The sequence below is a fragment of the Oncorhynchus mykiss genome, chromosome 18 (assembly GCF_057628025.1).
Source record: "Oncorhynchus mykiss isolate SJ-2025 chromosome 18, ASM5762802v1, whole genome shotgun sequence".
NCBI lineage: Eukaryota > Metazoa > Chordata > Actinopteri > Salmoniformes > Salmonidae > Oncorhynchus > Oncorhynchus mykiss.
The window spans coordinates 19,687,501-19,707,084 of record NC_143039.1 but is presented as its reverse complement, the minus strand read 5'-3'; the positions used below and the strand labels follow the sequence as shown (position 1 = coordinate 19,707,084).

The 19,584-nt window shown below is 45.5% G+C and overlaps 1 protein-coding gene across 1 annotated transcript in view; it reads right to left on the bottom strand.

Annotated features, from left to right (window-relative positions):
• The window catches only part of LOC110527243 (kalirin), a 59,624-nt gene that overhangs the window by 17,370 nt on the left and 22,670 nt on the right, over positions 1 to 19,584 (bottom strand). Inside the window, 20 exon segments of the mRNA XM_090207650.1 lie at positions 789 to 1,041; positions 6,924 to 7,026; positions 7,804 to 7,958; positions 8,619 to 8,720; positions 10,141 to 10,331; positions 10,521 to 10,632; positions 10,773 to 10,865; positions 11,026 to 11,115; positions 12,067 to 12,136; positions 12,543 to 12,719; positions 12,995 to 13,119; positions 13,564 to 13,689; positions 13,691 to 13,747; positions 13,900 to 14,022; positions 14,630 to 14,745; positions 14,929 to 15,070; positions 15,416 to 15,565; positions 17,303 to 17,521; positions 17,691 to 17,810; positions 18,624 to 18,790. Of these exon segments, the coding sequence (XP_090063776.1) occupies positions 789 to 1,041; positions 6,924 to 7,026; positions 7,804 to 7,958; positions 8,619 to 8,720; positions 10,141 to 10,331; positions 10,521 to 10,632; positions 10,773 to 10,865; positions 11,026 to 11,115; positions 12,067 to 12,136; positions 12,543 to 12,719; positions 12,995 to 13,119; positions 13,564 to 13,689; positions 13,691 to 13,747; positions 13,900 to 14,022; positions 14,630 to 14,745; positions 14,929 to 15,070; positions 15,416 to 15,565; positions 17,303 to 17,521; positions 17,691 to 17,810; positions 18,624 to 18,790 (2,691 nt within the window).

The following is a 19,584-nucleotide window of genomic DNA, read 5'->3' as shown; positions in this document are numbered from 1 at the left end:
ATTTCTTACTGAGATTACTGTTCTAAAACATGTTCTTGGGTTTAAAATAATCAATACTGAAACTTTCAGATGAGGTTTGTGAGTGAATTAAACATGTTCCTTTGCTTTCATGAGCTTTTTCTCTCACTGCCCTGAGTTGAAGACAAAGGGTTTAGCTGTCTTGGAATGAACAACATTTACAATAACTTTATTTTCAAGAATCAAATTTCTTCTTAACTTTTTACTTCAGGAGAAACATAAGAAATTGCGCAAGAACATTTCCAATGACCTTTTTGAGGAACAGCAAGTTTGCTTAACTTTCTTCTTAAGTCTATCGTTAAGGAACAAATGGCAGTTAAGAAGAAATGTCTTCTTAAGAAGGTTTTGTGAATCTGGGCCCTGACTTGCTACGTATATCAAATGTAAATGTTCATGGAGAATTTTAATGAATGTTCAGAGTCATGCACGTCAGCATTTTGGCAGTGGAGAAGGTTCTTGAGTGGGATGTTGAAATGTCCTCTAGATTAAACAGGAAATTAACAGCAGCAGAGAGGAAGTGACCCAAGAACAATAATACCACTTCCTATTTGAAGGCCGCCAGACTGGACTGACACAGGTCTCCATAACAACCAGAGATGGAGTTGTGTTTCTGAGCCTCCAAGAGTGAGAAAGTACCTCTGCAGAACTCACCAAGGTAAAACCACTAAGAATTCAGCTAAAACAACAAACACAAAGTATCAAAATGATTTTCCTAATGGAGCTCCCCATACGTTCCCACGCATTCCACCCCAGAACTCCGTCAGTCTCACCTTTCCCAGCGGTGGTGGCAGGCATCAAGCCGTCCATGTCAGCGCTGTGGGAGTGGGAAAGGCAGAGGGCAGTCATGGGTACCAGGCCCTCCTGTGGGGGGGTGTGGTCTGTGGTCCTGACCAGACACCAGCCAGATCGCTCACTGGACCGCTCCACTAGCTCCACGGTCTGACCGCAACGAACACTCAGCTCCTCAGCCCCGCCCGCCGAGAAGTCCAACAGGACCACGGTCAACTCACAGCCACCGGACAGCTAGAGAGGAGGGGGAGAGATGGCAGAGAAAGAGAAAGAGAGAGAGGGGAGAGAGGACAGAGAGAAAGAAAGAGAGAGAGGGAGAGAGATAGAAAGAGAGTGATAGAGAGGGGAGAGAGGACAGAGAGAAAGAAAGAGAGAGAGGGTGCGTTAACATTGTGTCAAATGAGTGGCCTCAGGTTGTCTAGCGGTTAGTCCCCACTCATTTAATAAAGAAATAAAATGTGGTAATTTCAAAGTATGAGCTAAAGCTTCGAGAGAGAAGTGAAAGTATAGAGTATAAGTAACAGTCTATGAACGACAGGAAAGACTGAAGGATGTAGAAGTTGTGGTCTTAACGTTGACACTGGTATGCAAGGCAGGGCAGAGCACAGACAGGCACACTATACCACATAGTCTCACACATAAATCCTCCCAAATGACCTCTCTTGACCCCCCTTGTCTTACCCCCATAAACCAGTTCTGATTGAATTGGTTCAATAGCCCCGAAACTCTGGGTTGCCAGTTTGATTGAATTGGTTCAATAGCCCTGAAACTCTGGGTTGCCAGTTTTGATTGAATAGGGTCAATAACCCTGAAACTCTGGGTTGCCAGTTTGATTGAATACGGTTCAATAGCCCTGAAACACTGGGTTTCCAGGGAGTGAATCCAGCCCTAGGTGTTTTGAAACACCTGACTACAGACAGAAGAAGGAAAACACTCACAACAAGGGAGAGAGAGAGAGAGAGGAGGGGAGAGAGAGAGAGAGAGAGAGAGAGAGGAGAGAGAGAGAGAGAGAGAGAGAGAGAGGAGAGAGAGAGAGAGAGAGAGTGAGAGAGAGAGAGAGAGAGAGAGGAGGGAGAGAGAGAGAGAGAGAGAGAGAGAGAGAGAGAGAAGAGAGAGAGAGAGAGAGAGAGAGAGAGAGAGAGAGAGAGAGAGAGAGAGAGAGAGAGAGAGAGAGAAGGGAGAGAGAGAGAGAGAGAAAGAGAGAGAGAGAGAGAGAGAGAGGAGGGGAGAGAGAGAGAGAGAGAGAGAGAGAGAGAGAGAGAGAGAGAGAGAGAGAGAGAGAGAAGGGGAGAGAGAGAGAGAGAGAGAGAGAGAGAGAGAAAGGAGGGGAGAGACAGGGAGAGAGAGAGAGAGAGAGAGAGAGAGAGAGAGAGAGAGGGAGGAGGGGAGAGACATGATAGGATATGAGATAGAGAAGAGGGGAGAGATGGAGAGGGTATAAGAGAGTGGGGGAGACAGGGAAGAGAGAGAGAGAGAGAGAGTGAGGAGGGGAGAGACAGGGAGGGTATAAGAGTGTGGGGGAGACAGGGAAAGAGAGAGAGAGCGAGAAGAGTGAGTGAGGAGAGGAGAGACAGGATAGGGTATAAGAGAGAGAGGAGGGGAGAAACAGAAAAGAAGAGAGAGAGAGAGAGGGGGGGGGGACTGGATAGGGTATAAGAGAGAGAGAAGGGGAGACACAGGGAGGAGGGGAGAGACAGTGATAGAGAGGAGGAGAGAGACAGTGAGAGAGAGGAGGGGAGAAAGGAAAGGAAACATGCTGATTGGATAAATATGTGAATATGTAAATCACGGCTGTCCTTCCAGGAGCTATCTGTTATCGAACACACACACACACACACACACACACACACACACACACACACACACACACACACACTCCATGGGGACTGTTGGGGTGTTCCCCATCCAAATCATTCACAGATGTTTTGGGAATCCTGCCATACGGACACAGCTTTCCCAACAGAGAGAGAGACATAGAGAGAGACATAGAGAGAGAGAGAGAGAGAGAGAGAGAGAGAGAGAATGGGAGGAAAGAGAGAGACTGAGGGAGGGAAAGAGAGAGAGAGAGCACCAGAGACAGATATTGTGAAAGTGAACAGTACAAACGGGGTAAAGAACTCCCAGTAGAGTAGTACTGATGGTGAAAATACACTCAGCTCTGAACAGTTTGGTTGTGACCACATACACACACACACTTACATAGGCTACATACAAACTAATACATCAGATGGTAAAACACCTGCTCTGGTCAGTCTAGAGGCATGGTGCTGTAACAGCAAGGTTGTGGGTTTGATTCCTGCATTGACGACATACTGAAGGTCTTACTATCTGTGTTGACGGTTCCGTCGGTCGTCCTGGCTAAGAGCGTTTGCTAAATGACCATATCATAACAACATGGTCATAATAAAGTGTAGAATAATATATATGTATATTAATACTAAACACACAATCTAAATGAAACATTCAAGATGTGTAGAAATGTATACATACCAAGATATCACTGGTGAACTGTTCCCCAAAAGATTCAGAATGACTTTAAACACTGTGTGAGGGAAACACCCTCTCTCTCACCCTCATAACACATATACACACACACGCGTGCGCACATATGCGCACACACACAACACACACAGCTACTGCTACAGGGATGAGGTCATGAGACTGGTCTATTGTTTTGGGGAGACACCCCTCTGGTCCTGTTTTGGCTCTCTGTACTGCACTGCCTCAGAGGAGGGGAGAAGAATTGCTCACTTCCTGCGATTCCTATGGTGGCCAGATGGTGACACTAACAAAAGATTGGAAAGAGATCTCTTCGGTGTTATATCCTCTCCAAATTGCACTGTGAAAGACAGCGGAAGACAACTGTGAGAAGTATGATAAAGAGGTGAATGAAAAGGTCAAGTCCAACTTCTATGTTGATGACTGCCTTAAATCTAGTGGCCACAGAAGAACAAGCCATAGCGCTCACAAAAAAGATGTGTGCGTTCAGGGTAGGTTTAAGTTGACCAAGTGGGTCAGCAACAGCCGTGAGGAACACAAAGCCAAGCAGATAAAAGCACCTGGACAGAGAGAAGCTGCCTGTTGAAAAAGCACTTGGAATCCAATGGAACATTGAAAGTGATGAGTTTACCTTCCGAGTCATCGTCGAGAACAGACCCCTGACGAGAAGAGGTATCGCTCAACCATCAGCTCTGTTTACCCTCCATTACGTTTCCTCGCCCCGTTTATCTTAAAGGCAAAGCAGATTCTTCAAGAGTTCTGCAAGCTAAAGTGTGGATGGGACGAAGTCATCCCCGAAGAACACTTTATTTCATGGAGGAGATGGCTCTCAGAGGTGGACCAGCTGTCCAGATTCCAGATTGACTGGTGCATGATGCCTGAGAACAGCTGCATCACTTCGGTGATGCAAGTGAACAAGGTTATGGCATGGCAAGTTACCTTAGGTTCACAAACGGTATGGAAAAGGTCCACATCGCATTCATGCTGGGGAAATCAAGAGTGATTCCACTCAATCAGATGACAATCCCCAGACTGGAAGTTGCTGTAGCAACATTGGCGGTGCGAGTGGACAGGATGTTAAAGTTGGAGCTCCATATTTAACTCTAGGAGTCAACTTCCTGGACAGAAACTTCCTGGACAGAAAGACAGTCCGTGCTAAAATACATCCGCAACGATACCAAGAGATTCCATACCTTTGTGGCTAATAGGGTTGCTGTGATCCGTGACATATCGAAAGCAAAACAGTGGAGGTATTTGATCTCCAAACCCAACCCAGCCTATGATGCCTTAAGAGCGTTACATGTTGAAACTTTCCTGAACTCAAAGAGATGGCTCAATGGACCAGAATACCTGGAGAAAGCAGAAACACACTTGCCGAAAGTCCCCGAGGAGCTTGGCTCCATCCCTCTGGATGATCCAGAGGTGAGAAAAGACGTAATTGTAAACAGTACAAGTGTGGAAGAAAAGAGTCCAACCAGCAAACTGATTGAGTACTATTCAACATGGAACAGCTTGAAGAAAGCAGTTTCCTGGATGCTGAAACTGAAGAGAGTTCTACAGTTAAGCCAGAAAAGGAAAGTTCTCACAAAAACGGATCCAGAATCAGATCAGAGTTTAACAAATTAATTGAAAGAACAAATTGACATTTTCAAATTAACGTTTGGAAAATAAAGTCTCTCTGTGGATGACCTAGATGAAGAAGAAAGGGTAATCATTCGATTTGAGCAAAGACAGCACTTTAAACAAATTGCACTCATTGTGAAAGGAAGACAGTGTGCCAAGGGAAGCGGCTCAATCTGTAAGCTTTATCCAATTGTTGACAATGGCATTCTGAGAGTGGGAGGAAGGTTAAGCAAAGCTGCTATGCCTATAGAACTAAAGAATCCTATGATCCTGCCCAAAGACTTCCACATCTTCAGACTGATCTTACTCCACATCCATGAGCAGGTTGGCCACTCTGGGAGAGGACACATGCTTTTCAGTCTTCGCCAGCGATATTAGATGCCATGTGCCAAGGCCTTAGCATGGAAGATCCTAAGAGCTGTGTCTTCTGCAGGTGGGTACAAGCTAGAGCTGGAGAACAGAAGATGGCCGACCTTCCACAAGATCGGGTGTCACCTGATTTGCCGGCTTTCACCCATGTGGGCATAGATTACTTCAGCCCCATAGAGGTGAAGCGAGGCCGCGTTCATGTGAAGCGGTATGGTGTGATCTTTACTTGCCTTGTGAGTCGAGTTGTCCACTTAGAATTTGCTAGTTACCTGGATACTGATTCCTGCATCAATGCCCTGCACAGGTTCCTCTGTCGAAGAGGCCCAGTGACAAGTATCAGAACCGACAATGGCACCAAGTTTGTTGGAACACACAGAGAGCTAGGAGAAGCGTTGAAAGAGCTGGTTCACAACAAGATTCAAAATGCATTACTGAAGGAAGGAGTGGATTGGTCATTCAACCCTCCCTCTGGAGCCCACCATGGGGGGTATGGGAGAGGTTGAAAAAGATCCTCTATTTAGTCCTTAAAGAGCAAGTACTGGATGATGAGGCTTTGCAGACAGCCTTGTGTGAAGTTGAGGCGATCATGAACGACAGACCAATCACAACTGTAACAAATGACCCTAATGATCTAAAACCCCAGACTCTGAACCATCCACTTTATCTGAAAACAAAGCCAGTCCTGCCACCAGGACTATTCCAGAGAGGAGACCTATACTCACCAAGGAGATGGAAGCAAGTACAATATATCACTGACCTCTTCTGGAAGAGATGGATCAGGGAGTATCTTCCACTTATGCAGGAGTGGAACAAGTGGAAGAAAACTAAGAGAAACTTCAGTCCTGGTGACCTTGTTTCCATCGTGGATGACACAGCTCCAAGGAACTCCTGGCTAATGGGGCGTGTGGTGGAGGCGTGTGTCAGTGCAGTTAACAATTAGGGGCCGGTATGTTAGAGCCGATTTAGACATAGTTGGATAAAAGACAGAACATGCAGAGCTCCATGTATCTGTGTGTAAATATATGAATGTATGTGATGAATTATTAGGTACCTTTATGATTTATATTTACCTGGTTGAGGTATATTAATTTGTTATTAGTGTAACTTAGTTTCTGCCCCCCTCTTGCCCATTCATTGTACTGTGTTAAGTGTGTTAGTGGTAGGATAAAGACAGGAAGTTGGGCCTTCGGGGGTGGAGGGAGTCCTAGCTAGATGGTTTAGAGTTTTGACCAGACATACAAACAGAACATAATATGCATTTTCATGTCAAGTAATCTATGCCTTAAGTTGATTAGAGAATCACTTTAGTTAGATATAAGAAAAATCAATCATCTATTTTGTTGCACCATTTCCTTGGATCTCATTGAATGTTTTTGACGTTTGGCTTTTGGGAACTTTGAATGTGGACTGTATGCGTCAGAAACAACCCTGCCTCAGGCTTGGCAGTGGCTATGTTCCATTAGCAAAGGAAGTCCCTACACTCATAGAACGTCAATAAAAACTCATACACTCTTAGAAGCTCTTAGAGTCTCTGTATGAGTATATATACACACTCAGAACAGATCACTCTTGGGTACTTTTTGTGTAAACAGTGGTGGCTGCTGGGTAGTGTAGTCTGTCTCTACCTTGTCGCTGTCTGCTGTGTTCTGAGAGGTGCGGGAGGCAATGGAGACGGTGTCCGGCTGGCTGCTGGCATCTCCCAGGCTGTCTGCATCCTCATTGGTGTCTCTGGGGGGTGACGCGTACACATCAAAAATATCATGATACGCACCACACAAACTGATTAAACTTACATAATAAAACCCATAGAGATCCTATCAAAGTTCCAGAATGGGGTGAAAATGGCAGCCATATTGGACAGGGAGAAATCCCACCCAGTCTAATGTGAATGAATGGCAGCCATATTGGACAGAGAGAAATCCAACCCAGTCTAATGTGAATGAATGGCAGCCATATTGGACAGGGAGAAATCCCAACCAGTCTAATGTGAATGAATGACAGCCATATTGGACAGAGAGAAATCCCAACCAGTCTAATGTGAATGAATGGCAGCCATATTGGACAGGGAGAAATCCAACCCAGTCTAATGTGAATGAATGGCAGCCATATTGGACAGGGAGAAATCCAACCCAGTCTAATGTGAATGAATGGCAGCCATATTGGACAGGGAGAAATCCCACCCAGTCTAATGTGAATGAATGGCAGCCATATTGGACAGGGAGAAATCCAACCCAGTCTAATGTGAATGAATGGCAGCCATATTGGACAGGGAGAAATCCAACCCAGTCTAATGTGAATGAATGGCAGTAGAGACATAATCCTGATTTTACTGATGAAGGAGAATAAAAGTAAGGCATGTGATATATCACAAATTCTGTAATATAATTATTGTCAACCTAAAATATTGTTATATAATTATAAATAAAATATATGTAAACAGACCATAAATAGCAGTACAAGAGACAAGAGAGGAAGTGGGCTGTGTGTGTGCATGTATGTACAAACCTCCTGTTGATGCTGCGCGTGCGGACCAGGGTGGGGGCGGGGGTCTTGGGGAGGGGGATGGGCTCCCTCAGCGCTCCTCTCAGATGGCCACGTCTCTCCTGGATCACCTGACGCACGCTACGTACCCACTCCTGCTTCAGCTCCAGAGATGAGGCCTGGGGAGGGATGGATGGGAGGGAGGGAGGGAGGGAGGGAGGGAGGGAGGGAGGGAGGGAGAGAGAGAGAGGGAGGGAGGGGGAGAGAGAGAGGGAGGGAGGGAGGGAGGGGGAGAGAGAGAGGGAGGGAGGGAGGGGGAGAGAGAGAGGGAGGGAGGGAGGGAGGGAGGGAGGGAGGGTGATAGAGAGAGAGATAGAGAACGGGAGGGGAGTGAGAAAGGGAGAGAGAGAAGGGGGAGGGCAGGAGATAGTGATAAAACGAGACAAACAGATAGTAAAGTAAATATAGGAAAGCACAACAGAAGCCACATCAGAGGAGAGTGCACGTGAAAAGGTTCAGAGTGCACGTGAAAAGGTTCACCAGAGATGTTTTAATTGTTTATTGAACCTTTATTTAACTAGGCAAGTCAGTTAAGAACAATGTATTATCTACAATGACAGCCTACCCCGGGCCAAGCCCTAACCCGGGCTTCGCAATGCCAATTGTGCGCCACCCTATGGGACTCCCAATCACGGCCGGTTGTGATACAGCCTGGAATCAAACCCGAGTCTGTAGTGATGCCTCTAGCACTGATATGCAGTTGGAGAGTGCACATGAAAAGGTTCACCAGAGATGACAGGCAGTAGGAGAGTGCACTTGAGAATATATTTGGCTGTTACCTTGAGGACGGTCTTGTTGTCCGAGGTGGGGGTACGGCCCACCCACAGAGCAAACTTACAGGGGTCCCCCTCAATATGCTCTGTCACCCCCAACTCTGACGTCTGGAAGAGGACACAAGGCAGTTAATGTTTCCTTTGGGAAACGAGGTGGGGTATATGGGATGTAGAATGCATGAAAGTATATACGTGTTGTAGCCATACCCTCAGGCTGCTATTGCAGAGGTACCTGGTGTGGTAGACTAATATTTTATATGTGTATTACTATGTTTATGGTATAGTATTGTATAGTATGGTATGGTATAGTATTGTATAGTATGGTATGGTATAGTATTGTATAGTATGGTATGGTATAGTATTGTATAGTATGGTATGGTATAGTATTGTATAGTATGGTATGGTGTAGTATGGTATAGAATGGTATGGTATAGTATGGTATGGTATGGTATGGTGTAGTATGGTATAGCATGGCATAGTATAGTATGGTATAGTATGGTATTGCATGCTATAGTATAGTATTGTATGGTATGGTATAGAATGATATAGTATGGTATGGTATAGTATGGTATGGTATAGTATGGTATTGTATAGTATGGTATTAGTTTAGTATTGTATGGTATGGCATGGTATGGTATAGTATAGTATGGTATGGTATAATATGATATGGTATAGTATTGTATAGTATGGTATAGTATGGCATATTATAGTATTGTTTAGTATGGTATGGTATAGTATAGAATGGTATAGTACAGTACCCTCAGCCTGCTCTTGTAGAGGTACTTGGTGTGGCAGAGTAATATTGTATAGGTGTTTTACTATGTGTATAGTTTAGATGGGAGTACAGTATGGTATGGTGCAGTATGGTACGGTGCAGTATGGTGCAGTATGTTACAGTATGGTATAGTATGGTACGGTGCAGTATAGTACAGTATAGTATGGTATTAGTTTAGTATTGTATGGTATGGCATGGTATTTTATGGTATGGTATAGTATAGTATGGTATAGTATGGTATTAGTATAGTATGGTATGATATTTGTATAGTATATTATAGTATGGTATGGTATGCTATAGTATAGTATAGTATAGTATGATATGGTATAGTATGACATGGTATGGTATAGTATAGTATAGTATCGTATGGTATAGTATGGTATAGTATGGTATGGTATGGTATGGTATAGTATGATATGGTATAGTATAGTATAGTATGATATGGTATAGTATAGTATAGTATGATATGGTATAGTATGCTATAATACGGTATAGTATTGTATAGTATGGTATGCTTTAGTATAGTATAGTATGGTATAGTATGATATGGTATGGTATAGTATGATATGGTATGGTATAGTATGATATGGTATGGTATAGTATGATATGGTATGGTATAGTATGGTATAGTATGATATGGTATAGTATAGTATGCTATAGTACGGTATAGTATTGTATAGTATGGTATGGTATAGTATGATATGGTATGGTATGCTATAGAGTAGTATAGTATAGTATAGTATAGTATAGTACCCTCAGCCTGCTCTTGTAGAGGTACTTGATACGTCCGGAGGAGTCCTTTATCTCTTTACTGAAGACCAGCGAGAGCTCGAACAGGAACAGGTGGCGTTCCCGGCCTTTCCTGATAAGGGATTTAGGATCCCACACCTGAAAGGTATCCTGCAGGAGCAGCTCTCCCTGCACCTCCAAGCCCTCCTCCAGACCTGGGATAGGAATACAGCAGGAAGTCATGTCACATCTTACAGCAGGATGTTACATCATACAGCAGGATGGTACATCATACAGCAGGATGGTACATCATACAGCAGAAAGTGACATCATACAGCAGGAAGCGACATCATAGAACAATAAGTGAGCTCACATCAGCTCACATGAGCTCACAATCAGCTCACCCTCTAGCATGCTAACATGCATGGCATCGTTGGCTCGCTTTGGAACACTCAGCATGACATCCAGACCCTCCTTGATCTCGCCTTTTCCCTCCTCACAACATGCCAACAACTCCTGGACAGACAGACAGACAGACAGACAGACAGCGAGACAGTGAGACAGAGAGACAGCGAGACAGAGAGACAGCGAGACAGAGAGCATAAGAATAGTGTCTTGTTAAACCAACACACATCAGTATTTCTCATGTTCTGTACCTTGAGAAGGAGCTGGTACTTGGTGATGCGCTGAACTGGCTTGATGAGCGCTGAGGAGATGGAGTTAGCAAGACCATGTCTCCTCTGGACCTCCTACACACATACACACACAGCGTAAAATCAGGGCTGCAGAGACGCTACACTGAACAGTGATCGCCATCTACAGACTAACTGTATTATGCTCAGATGTGGAAAAGAGAGTGAGAGAAAGAGAGAGAGAAAAAGAAAGAAGAAGGGAAATGGAGAGTGTCACCTGAAAGAAGCCTGCCCCATGTTGCTGGATCAGAAGGCTGGAGTCTGGTTTATTTCTACAATACGTCACATACATGTGGAACTTATCTGCCTGAGAGAGAGAGAGAGAGAGAGAGAGAGTGAGAGAGAGAGAGAGAGAGAGAGAGAGAGAGAGAGAGAGAGAGAGAGAGAGAGAGAGGGAGAGAGAGAGAGAAAAGTTGAGGTTCAGACAACACTCCCGCAGTACTGTGATTCATTGGAACACAAACACACTCTCTCTCTCTCTCCCTCTCTCTCTCAATTCAATTCAAGGGGCTTTATTGGCATGGGAAACATATGTTAACATTGCCAAAGCAAGTGAGGTAGATAATATACAAAAGTGAAATAGACAATAAAAATTAACAGTAAACATTACCCATACAGAAGTTTCAAAACAATAACGACATTACAAATGTCATATTATATATATATATACAGTATTGTAACAATGTACAAATGGTTAAATAACACAAGGGAAAATAAATAAACATAGATATGGGTTGTATTTAAAATGGTGTTTGTTCTTCACTGCTTGACCTTATCTTGTGGCAACAGGTCACACGTCTTGCTGCTGTGATGGCACACTGTGGAATTTCACCCAGTAGATATGGGAGTTTATCAAAATTGGGTTTGTTTTCGAATTCTTTGTTGATCTGTGTAATCTGAGGGAAATATGTGTCTCTAATATGGTCATACATTGGGCAGGAGGTTTGGAAGTGCAGCTCAGTTTCCACCTCATTTTGTGGGCAGTGTGCACATAGCCTGTCTTCTCTTGAGAGCCATGTCTACCTACGGCGGCCTTTCTCAATAGCAAGGCTATGCTCACTGAGTCTGTACATAATCAAAGCTTTCCTTAAGTTTGGGTCAGTCACAGTGGTCAGGTATTCTGCCACTGTGTACTTTCTGTTCAGGGCCAAATAGCATTCTAGTTTGCTCTGTTCTTTTGTTAATTCTTTCCAATGTGTCCTCTCTCTCTCTCTCTCTCTCTCTCTATCAGACATAATTTGGTGGTCTTGGTGGTTACCCAGGTGACGAAGCAGTGACCCACATCCTCAGGTAGCTGTTCGTAGTTCTCCAGCTCCTTCAGGAAAATACTGCAACAAAACACAAACCATCATTATACACTATACACACATCTGTTATGCTGTGCCTACACCCCTCAAACTCAAACATGGACCTTGAAGCCAGTTCCATTGCTTTTTTAATTCTTCCCCTCTAAGCAGTGACTGATTCAGACCTGAGACACCATGAGGGTGCAATTAATTATCAGGTAGAACAGAAAAGCAGCAGGAGTCAGGACCTGGTAAGGTAATATTGTAATACCTCTGTGCTATACCATAGAGACATACAGTATAATGTCATAGACCTGCAGAACTCTAGAATGGGATAATGGCGGCCATATTGGCTCGGGATAAATTCCATTTGTGTTCTATTTAATGATATGTGCTAAACACCATACATTACACACAGCTTGTGCTATACAGACTGTGATATACACACCTGTTATGGAACTCGTAAATGTCCTGGATGTTCCCAAAGACAACGTCATCCTTGTTGGCGATCCTGGTGGGGATCTCTTCAGAGCCACTGGTCATCTCCCACAGGTAGGTATCAATACACTCCTGCAGATCCTTCACATACACCCTCTCCGTCTGGAGAAGCTCTGACATGATATACCTGTAGGAGTACCAAGAAACTGGCTTCTTTTTCAATAAATACAATTATCCCACTATCTCTCTGTCTCTCCCTCTTCTCTCTCTCTCACACACACACACACACACACACACACACACACACACACACACACACAACACACACACACACACACACACACACACACACACACACACACACACACACACACACACACACACACACACACACACACACACACGTACCCTCTCTCCGTTTCCCCCTCTCTCTCATTCTCTCTCTTTCTCTGTTGGACTCACTCTTTCTTCCTGGCCGTCCTCCTCTTCTCGTCGCTGACCTCGTGGTTAGGGTCGTTCAGGTTCACTTCGGGGTCAGAGTCAGAGAGGCTGTTGGGGATGAGCTCCAGCTCCAGGTCCTTATTGTCCTACAGGGACACCGTACACAGAGACAATTCAATACCACTCAGAGAACTTCATTGACATGAAGGAAACAGACATGGCAAAAAGCCCATGCATAAATCAATCTATCTCTGATTGACCTGGAATCTGATACACACACACATACACCCACCAGCCAAACACATTCAGTCACCCTCACACACACAATACACCCACCAGCCAAACACATTCAGTCACCCTCACGCACACAATACACCCACCAGCCGAACACATTCAGTCACCCTCACACACAATACACCCACCAGCCAAACACATTCAGTCACCCTCACACACACATACACCCACCAGCCGAACACATTCAGTCACCCTCACACACACATACACCCACCAGCCAAACACATTCAGTCACCCTCACACACATGGAAAGCAACTAGTCATCAAGAAACACACACTCCAACCCTCACACACACCTGAGTGCAGCCTCCCAGTGCCGTCTCCAGTGTGTTCCGGTACTGGCCCATGCGCATGGAGAACTCTCGGTAGCGCTTGTCCACCGTCGACACACACCTCCGTAGCTCCACCCTGTGGGAGTGGCCCCTTACCCAGCATGCTCTCTGCCAGCTGAATCAGCAGGTGCACCTTCTCCTGAGTGTGCTGGGAGGAGGTAGAGGGGAGAAATGGATTGTGGGAACTGTTCTGATATACACATCACCTTTGTAGTGTGTGAGTAAGCATTTGTGTGTGTGTGTGTGTGTGTTGTGTGTGTGTGTGTGTGTGTGTGTGTGTGTGTGTGTGTGTGTGTTCACCTTAGCCGAAATACAGAATTCCCTGTGTTGAGCCAGCAGGTCCTGGGTCTCTGCACTGGTTGCCCCTGGCGATGTGTGAGTGGACAGGTAGTGCTCACCACTCTGTTGCAGCCAATCCAACGCCTAGAGAGAGAGAGAGAGAGAGAGAGAAGAGAGAGAGAGAGAGTGAGAGAGGAGAGAGAGAGGGAGAGAGAGAGAGAGAGAGAGAGAGAGAGGGAGAGAAAGAGAGGGAGAGAAAGAGAGGGAGAGAAGAGAGAGAGAGAGAGAGAGGGAGAGAGAGAGAGAGAGAGAGAGAGGGAGAGAAAGAGAGGGAGAGAAAGAGAGGGAGAGAAAGAGAGAGAGAGAGAGAAAGAGGGAGAGAGACAGAGACAGAGAAAAGAGACACAGAGACAGAGAGAGAGAGAGAGAGACAGAGACAGAGAGACAGAGAGAGATAGAGAGATAGGGAGAGAGAGAGAGGGAGAGAGCGAGAGAGAGAGAGGGAGAGAGGGAGAGAGAGACAGAGACAGAGAGAGACAGAGAGACAGAGAAACAGAGACAGAGAGTCAGAGAGAGAGAGGAGGACAAACCATTTTCAGGGTAATGTAATTGTCTGGGTGCCAACATGGTTCTGTCATAATTCTACATCTCAACTCAGGTTTCCCAAACTGGGTGTGGACTCATCTAAAGGAGGTGTGGCAAACTCACCTGTTGGGTGTGGACTCATCTAAAGGAGGCGTGGCAAACTCACCTGTTGGGTGTGGCTCTGGAACAGCAGGTACTGTTGACACTGGTCCAGACGACGCTTCTTCAGAGTCCAGAAATGTAGAACCCTGTTCTCCCTCTGCAGGAGCTCACTGAGGATACCTATAAGAGGAACACACATTTAAACTGCCAGGTATAAACACAGTGGCAGAAATATCATCATCATGCATACGGATGCTCTTCTGTCTCTCTGTGTGTGTGTGTGTGTTTGCATGTGTGTGTGTGTGTGTGTGTGTGTGTGTGTGTATATGTGTTCATGTGTAATGTAACTGTGTGTTGGCTCACCTTTGACCTGCTGCTCAGGCACACGGGAGTGACCAGTGACCTCTGCGCCTGCACTGTGCCCGGAGATGGTTGCCATAGTAACGCTGTTGCGGTGGATGTACTTGAGGAAGACCTCTGCGTTGCGTCTGGCCAGGGTGCATGCCTGCAGGAAACAAGGGGTTAAAACATACCAACAGAGACTGTAGCTAAAAACTGTCTCTTTACCATCATCCATCCGTCTTTCTGTCCTCTATCCATCTTTCTGTCCTCTATCCATCTTTCTGTCCTCGATCCGTCTTTCTGTCCTCGATCCGTCTTTCTGTCCTCTATCCGTCTTTCTGTCCTCTATCCATCTTTCTGTCCTCTATCCATCTTTCTGTCCTCTATCCATCTTTCTGTCATATCTCTGCCTTTCTGTCCTCGCTTTGTCTTTCTGTCCTCTCTCTGTCTTTCTTTCCTCTCGCTTTCTGTCCTCTCTCTCTCGCTCTCTTTCTCTCTCTCTCTGTACCTTGAGGAAGGCTTCTTTTTGTTCCATGTGTTTGTTGATGAGGGGAATGAGGTGCTCCGGCTGGCCCCTGCTCCCCTGCCTCTCTCCGCCACCACACCAGTCTTCGTCCCTACGATACTCCTGTTCCAGGCTCTCCAACACACCACATACCTGGGGGGAAACAAACAAGTATATACACATGGTCGCTGTCCACTGCCATGTGGTGCTGAACCTCTGAATTCCAATGATGTCTCTGTCCGATTGAATGGTGCTGGATCTCCAGCCACTGCTATTACAGCTGGTTATTAAATCCTGATATTACAGCAGGTTATTATAGCCTGCTATTACAGCTGGTTATTAAATCCTGATATTACAGCTGGTTATTATAGCCTGTTATTACAACTGGTTATTAAATCCTGATATTACAGCTGGTTATTATAGCCTGCTATTACAGCTGGTTATTAAATCCTGATATTACAGCTGGTTATTATAGCCTGTTATTACAACTGGTTATTAAATCCTGATATTACAGCTGGTTATTATAGCCTGCTATTACAGCTGGTTATTAAATCCTGATATTACAGCTGGTTATTATAGCCTGTTATTACAGCTGGTTTTATAGCCTGTTATTACAGCTGGTTATTATAGCCTGCTATTACAGCTGGTTATTATAGTCTGCTATTACAGCTGGTTATTATAGCCTGTTATTACAGCTGGTTATTATAGCCTGTTATTACAGCTGGTTATAAATCATGCTATTACAGCTGGTTATTATAGCCTGTTATTACAGCTGGTTATTATAGCCTGCTATTACAGCTGGGGATTATAGCCTGTTATTACAGCCGGTTATTAAATCCTGATATTACAGCTGGTTATTATAGCCTGTTATTACAGCTGGTAGCCTGCTATTACAGCTGGTTATTATAGCCTGCTATTACAGCTGGTTATTATAGCATGTTATTACAGCTGGTTATTATAGCCTGCTATTACAGCTGGTTATTATAGCATGTTATTACAGCTGGTTATTATAGCCTGCTATTACAGCTGGTTATTATAGCATGTTATTACAGCTGGTTATTATAGCCTGTTATTACAGCCGGTTATAAATCATGCTATTACAGCTGGTTATTATAGCCTGTTATTACAGCTGGTTATTATAGCCTGTTATTACAGCCGGTTATTATAGCCTGCTATTACAGCTAGTTATTATAGCCTGCTATTACAGTTGGTTATTATAGTCTGCTATTATAACTGTTTATTTTTAGCCTGCTATTACAACTGGTTATTATAGTCTGCTATTACAGCTGGTTATTATAGCCTGCTATTACAACTGGTTATTATAGTCTGCTATTACAGCTGGTTATTATAGCCTGCTATTACAGCTGGTTATTATAGCCTGCTATTACAGCTGGTTATTATAGCCTGCTATTACAGCTGGTTATTATAGTCTGCTATTACAGCTGGTTATTATAGCCTGCTATTACAGCTGGTTATTATAGCATGTTATTACAGCAGGTTATTATAGTCTGCTATTACAGCAGGTTATTATAGCCTGCTATTACAGCTGGTTATTAAATCCTGGGCTGAGGCTACAAGAGGTGTGGGGATTAGGTTTGTGGTTAGGGTTGAACGTGGGTGTGGACACGAGGGTTAGGGTTGAACGTGGGTGTGGACACGAGGGTTAGGGTTGAACGTGGGTGTGGACACAAGGGTTAGGGTTGAACGTGGGTGTGGACACGAGGGTTAGGGTTGAACGTGGGTGTGGACACGAGGGTTAGGGTTGAACGTGGGTGTGGACACAAGGGTTAGGGTTGAACGTGGGTGTGGACACGAGGGTTAGGGTTGAACGTGGGTGTGGACACAAGGGTTAGGGTTGAGGTTGATAAGGAGATAGTGACTCTGACTCACCTGTTGTGAGGTCCGGTAGAAGGCTGCGGAGGCGTTGACCAGTTTGAGGCGGTCCTCCATTCGCAGCATCAGGGTCTGCCAGTGTAGCGCCACCGTCTGGGCACACGCCCTCACTGCCTCTGGGTCGTAGTGGCCCGCCCTCACCAGCAGCTCTGCCCGCTGCTGCAGCGCCAGCGCCACCTGGTGGGTCCTCTGGAGAGAGTCAGCATGAAGCAGAGACTGGGGGGAGGAGAAGGGGAGGGGGAAAGGGTAGAGAGGGACCAAATGGGGGCGAGGGGGGGATACAAAGAGAGAGAGGAACACTTATAAAAACTGATTTGACAACATTGCTTTATGTCAATAGAGTTTGTTTGCATTACAGTGACTGGTTTGCAGTGGGTGTAGTTACCTCTATGGCCTGTTGGAGGCGCTCATGTTCTCTCTGTAGCTGTTCAGCCTCGGACAGAGAGCTGGAGTTCACCATACAGGAAGACAACATCACCTCTCCTTCACTGATCCAGCCCAGCACCTGGGAACACACACACACACATATAGATAAACATTACATATAAACGTTATATACATATATGTGTGTGTGTGTGTGTGTGTGTGTGTGTGTGTGTGTGTGTGTGTGTGTGTCTGTGCAGGTTTCTGTTCATGTGTGGGAGTGTGTGTTTGTGTGTGTACCTGTTTGTGGTTACGGTTGAACCTGGAAGTGGACATGAGGCCAAGGTCATATACAGTACATATACACATTATATACGTGCGTGTGTGTGTTCGTAAGTGGATGTGTGAGTTTGCGTGCTACTCGTGTGTGTGTTCGTGTGTGTGTGTTTACCTGGTTGACCTGACTCTGTAGGTGGCGTAGCTGCAAGCCCTGCTCCAGGTGTGTGTGTGTGTGTGTGTGTGTCTGTGTTTACCTAGTTGGCCTGACTCTGTAGATGGCGTAGCTGCAAGCCCTGCTCCAGGTGTGTGTGTGTGTGTGTGTGTGTGAGTGTGTGTGTGTGTTTACCTGGTTGACCTGACTCTGTAGATGGCGTAGCTGCAAGCCCTGCTCCAGGTGTGTGTGTGTTTACCTGGTTGACCTGACTCTGTAGGTGGCGTAGCTGCAAGCCCTGCTCCAGGTGTGTGTGTGTGTGTGTGTGTGTGTGTGTGTGTGTGTGTGTGTTTACCTGGTTGACCTGACTCTGTAGGTGGCGTAGCTGCAAGCCCTGCTCCAGGTGTGTGTGTGTGTGTGTGTGTGTGTGTGTGTGTGTGTTTACCTGGTTGACCTGACTCTGTAGGTGGCGTAGCTGCAAGCCTTCCTCCAGGTGTGTGTGTGTGTGTGTGTGTGTGTGTTTACCTGGTTGACCTGACTCTGTAGGTGGCGTAGCTGCAAGCCCTGCTCCAGGTGTGTGTGTGTGTGTTCGACTATCTGGTGCAGCTCCTTCTGCTTGTCCTGTAGAAGCTGATGGAGCCCCTCCACCTGAGAGGACAGATCAGTCTCCCCCTCAGCAGTCAGCTGAATACCTGGAACACACACACACACATACACACACACACACACAACTTATCTATGTGAAAAATATCCCATCCCTATGTGTATGTATGTTTGATGACTATACAGAGTGTATACTGTTCACCACTAGATGGTGCTAAGCCATGATGTCACGTTGGAAGAGACCTTCCGAAAGAAATCTGGCTCTTCATTAGTCTTTCTGTGATTCCTCATATCCTATGTCCTCGCCTCCTATTTCCTCACATCCTTTGTCAACTGTATTCCAGGAGAAGGTTCCTCCCCTCTGACCTTCTTCTCCAATGGGGTTTGAGAAGCAGTAGAGGAGAGACGATGGATGCAAGAAATTGTGTGTGTGTGTGCGCGTGCGTGTGAGTGTATTAGTGCATGTGTGTATTATGTGCACGTGCGCATCAGTGCATATGTATGAGCGTCCATCTGTGTGTGTGTGGTTACCCTGGGATGGTTCGGGTCTGAATTCCCCTCACAGTCTGACTGTGAGCGGTCGTCTCCATGGTAAATTCAATATGTACGTTTCCATAGGGACCAGCTGTGCGCATGAGAAAGCAGTTTCCATGGTAACCCCAATCCCCTTCCCTCCCCCTCCCCTCACCCAATCACTCTGAATGTTTCCCCATCTCTCTCTCCTCTTCTTCCCATTCACCCCATCTCTCTCCTCTTCCTCACATTCACCCCATCTCTCTCCTCTTCCTCACATTCACCCCATCTCTCTCCTCTTCCTCACATTCACCCCATCTCTCTCCTCTTCCTCACATTCACCCCATCTCTCTCCTCTTCTTCACATTCA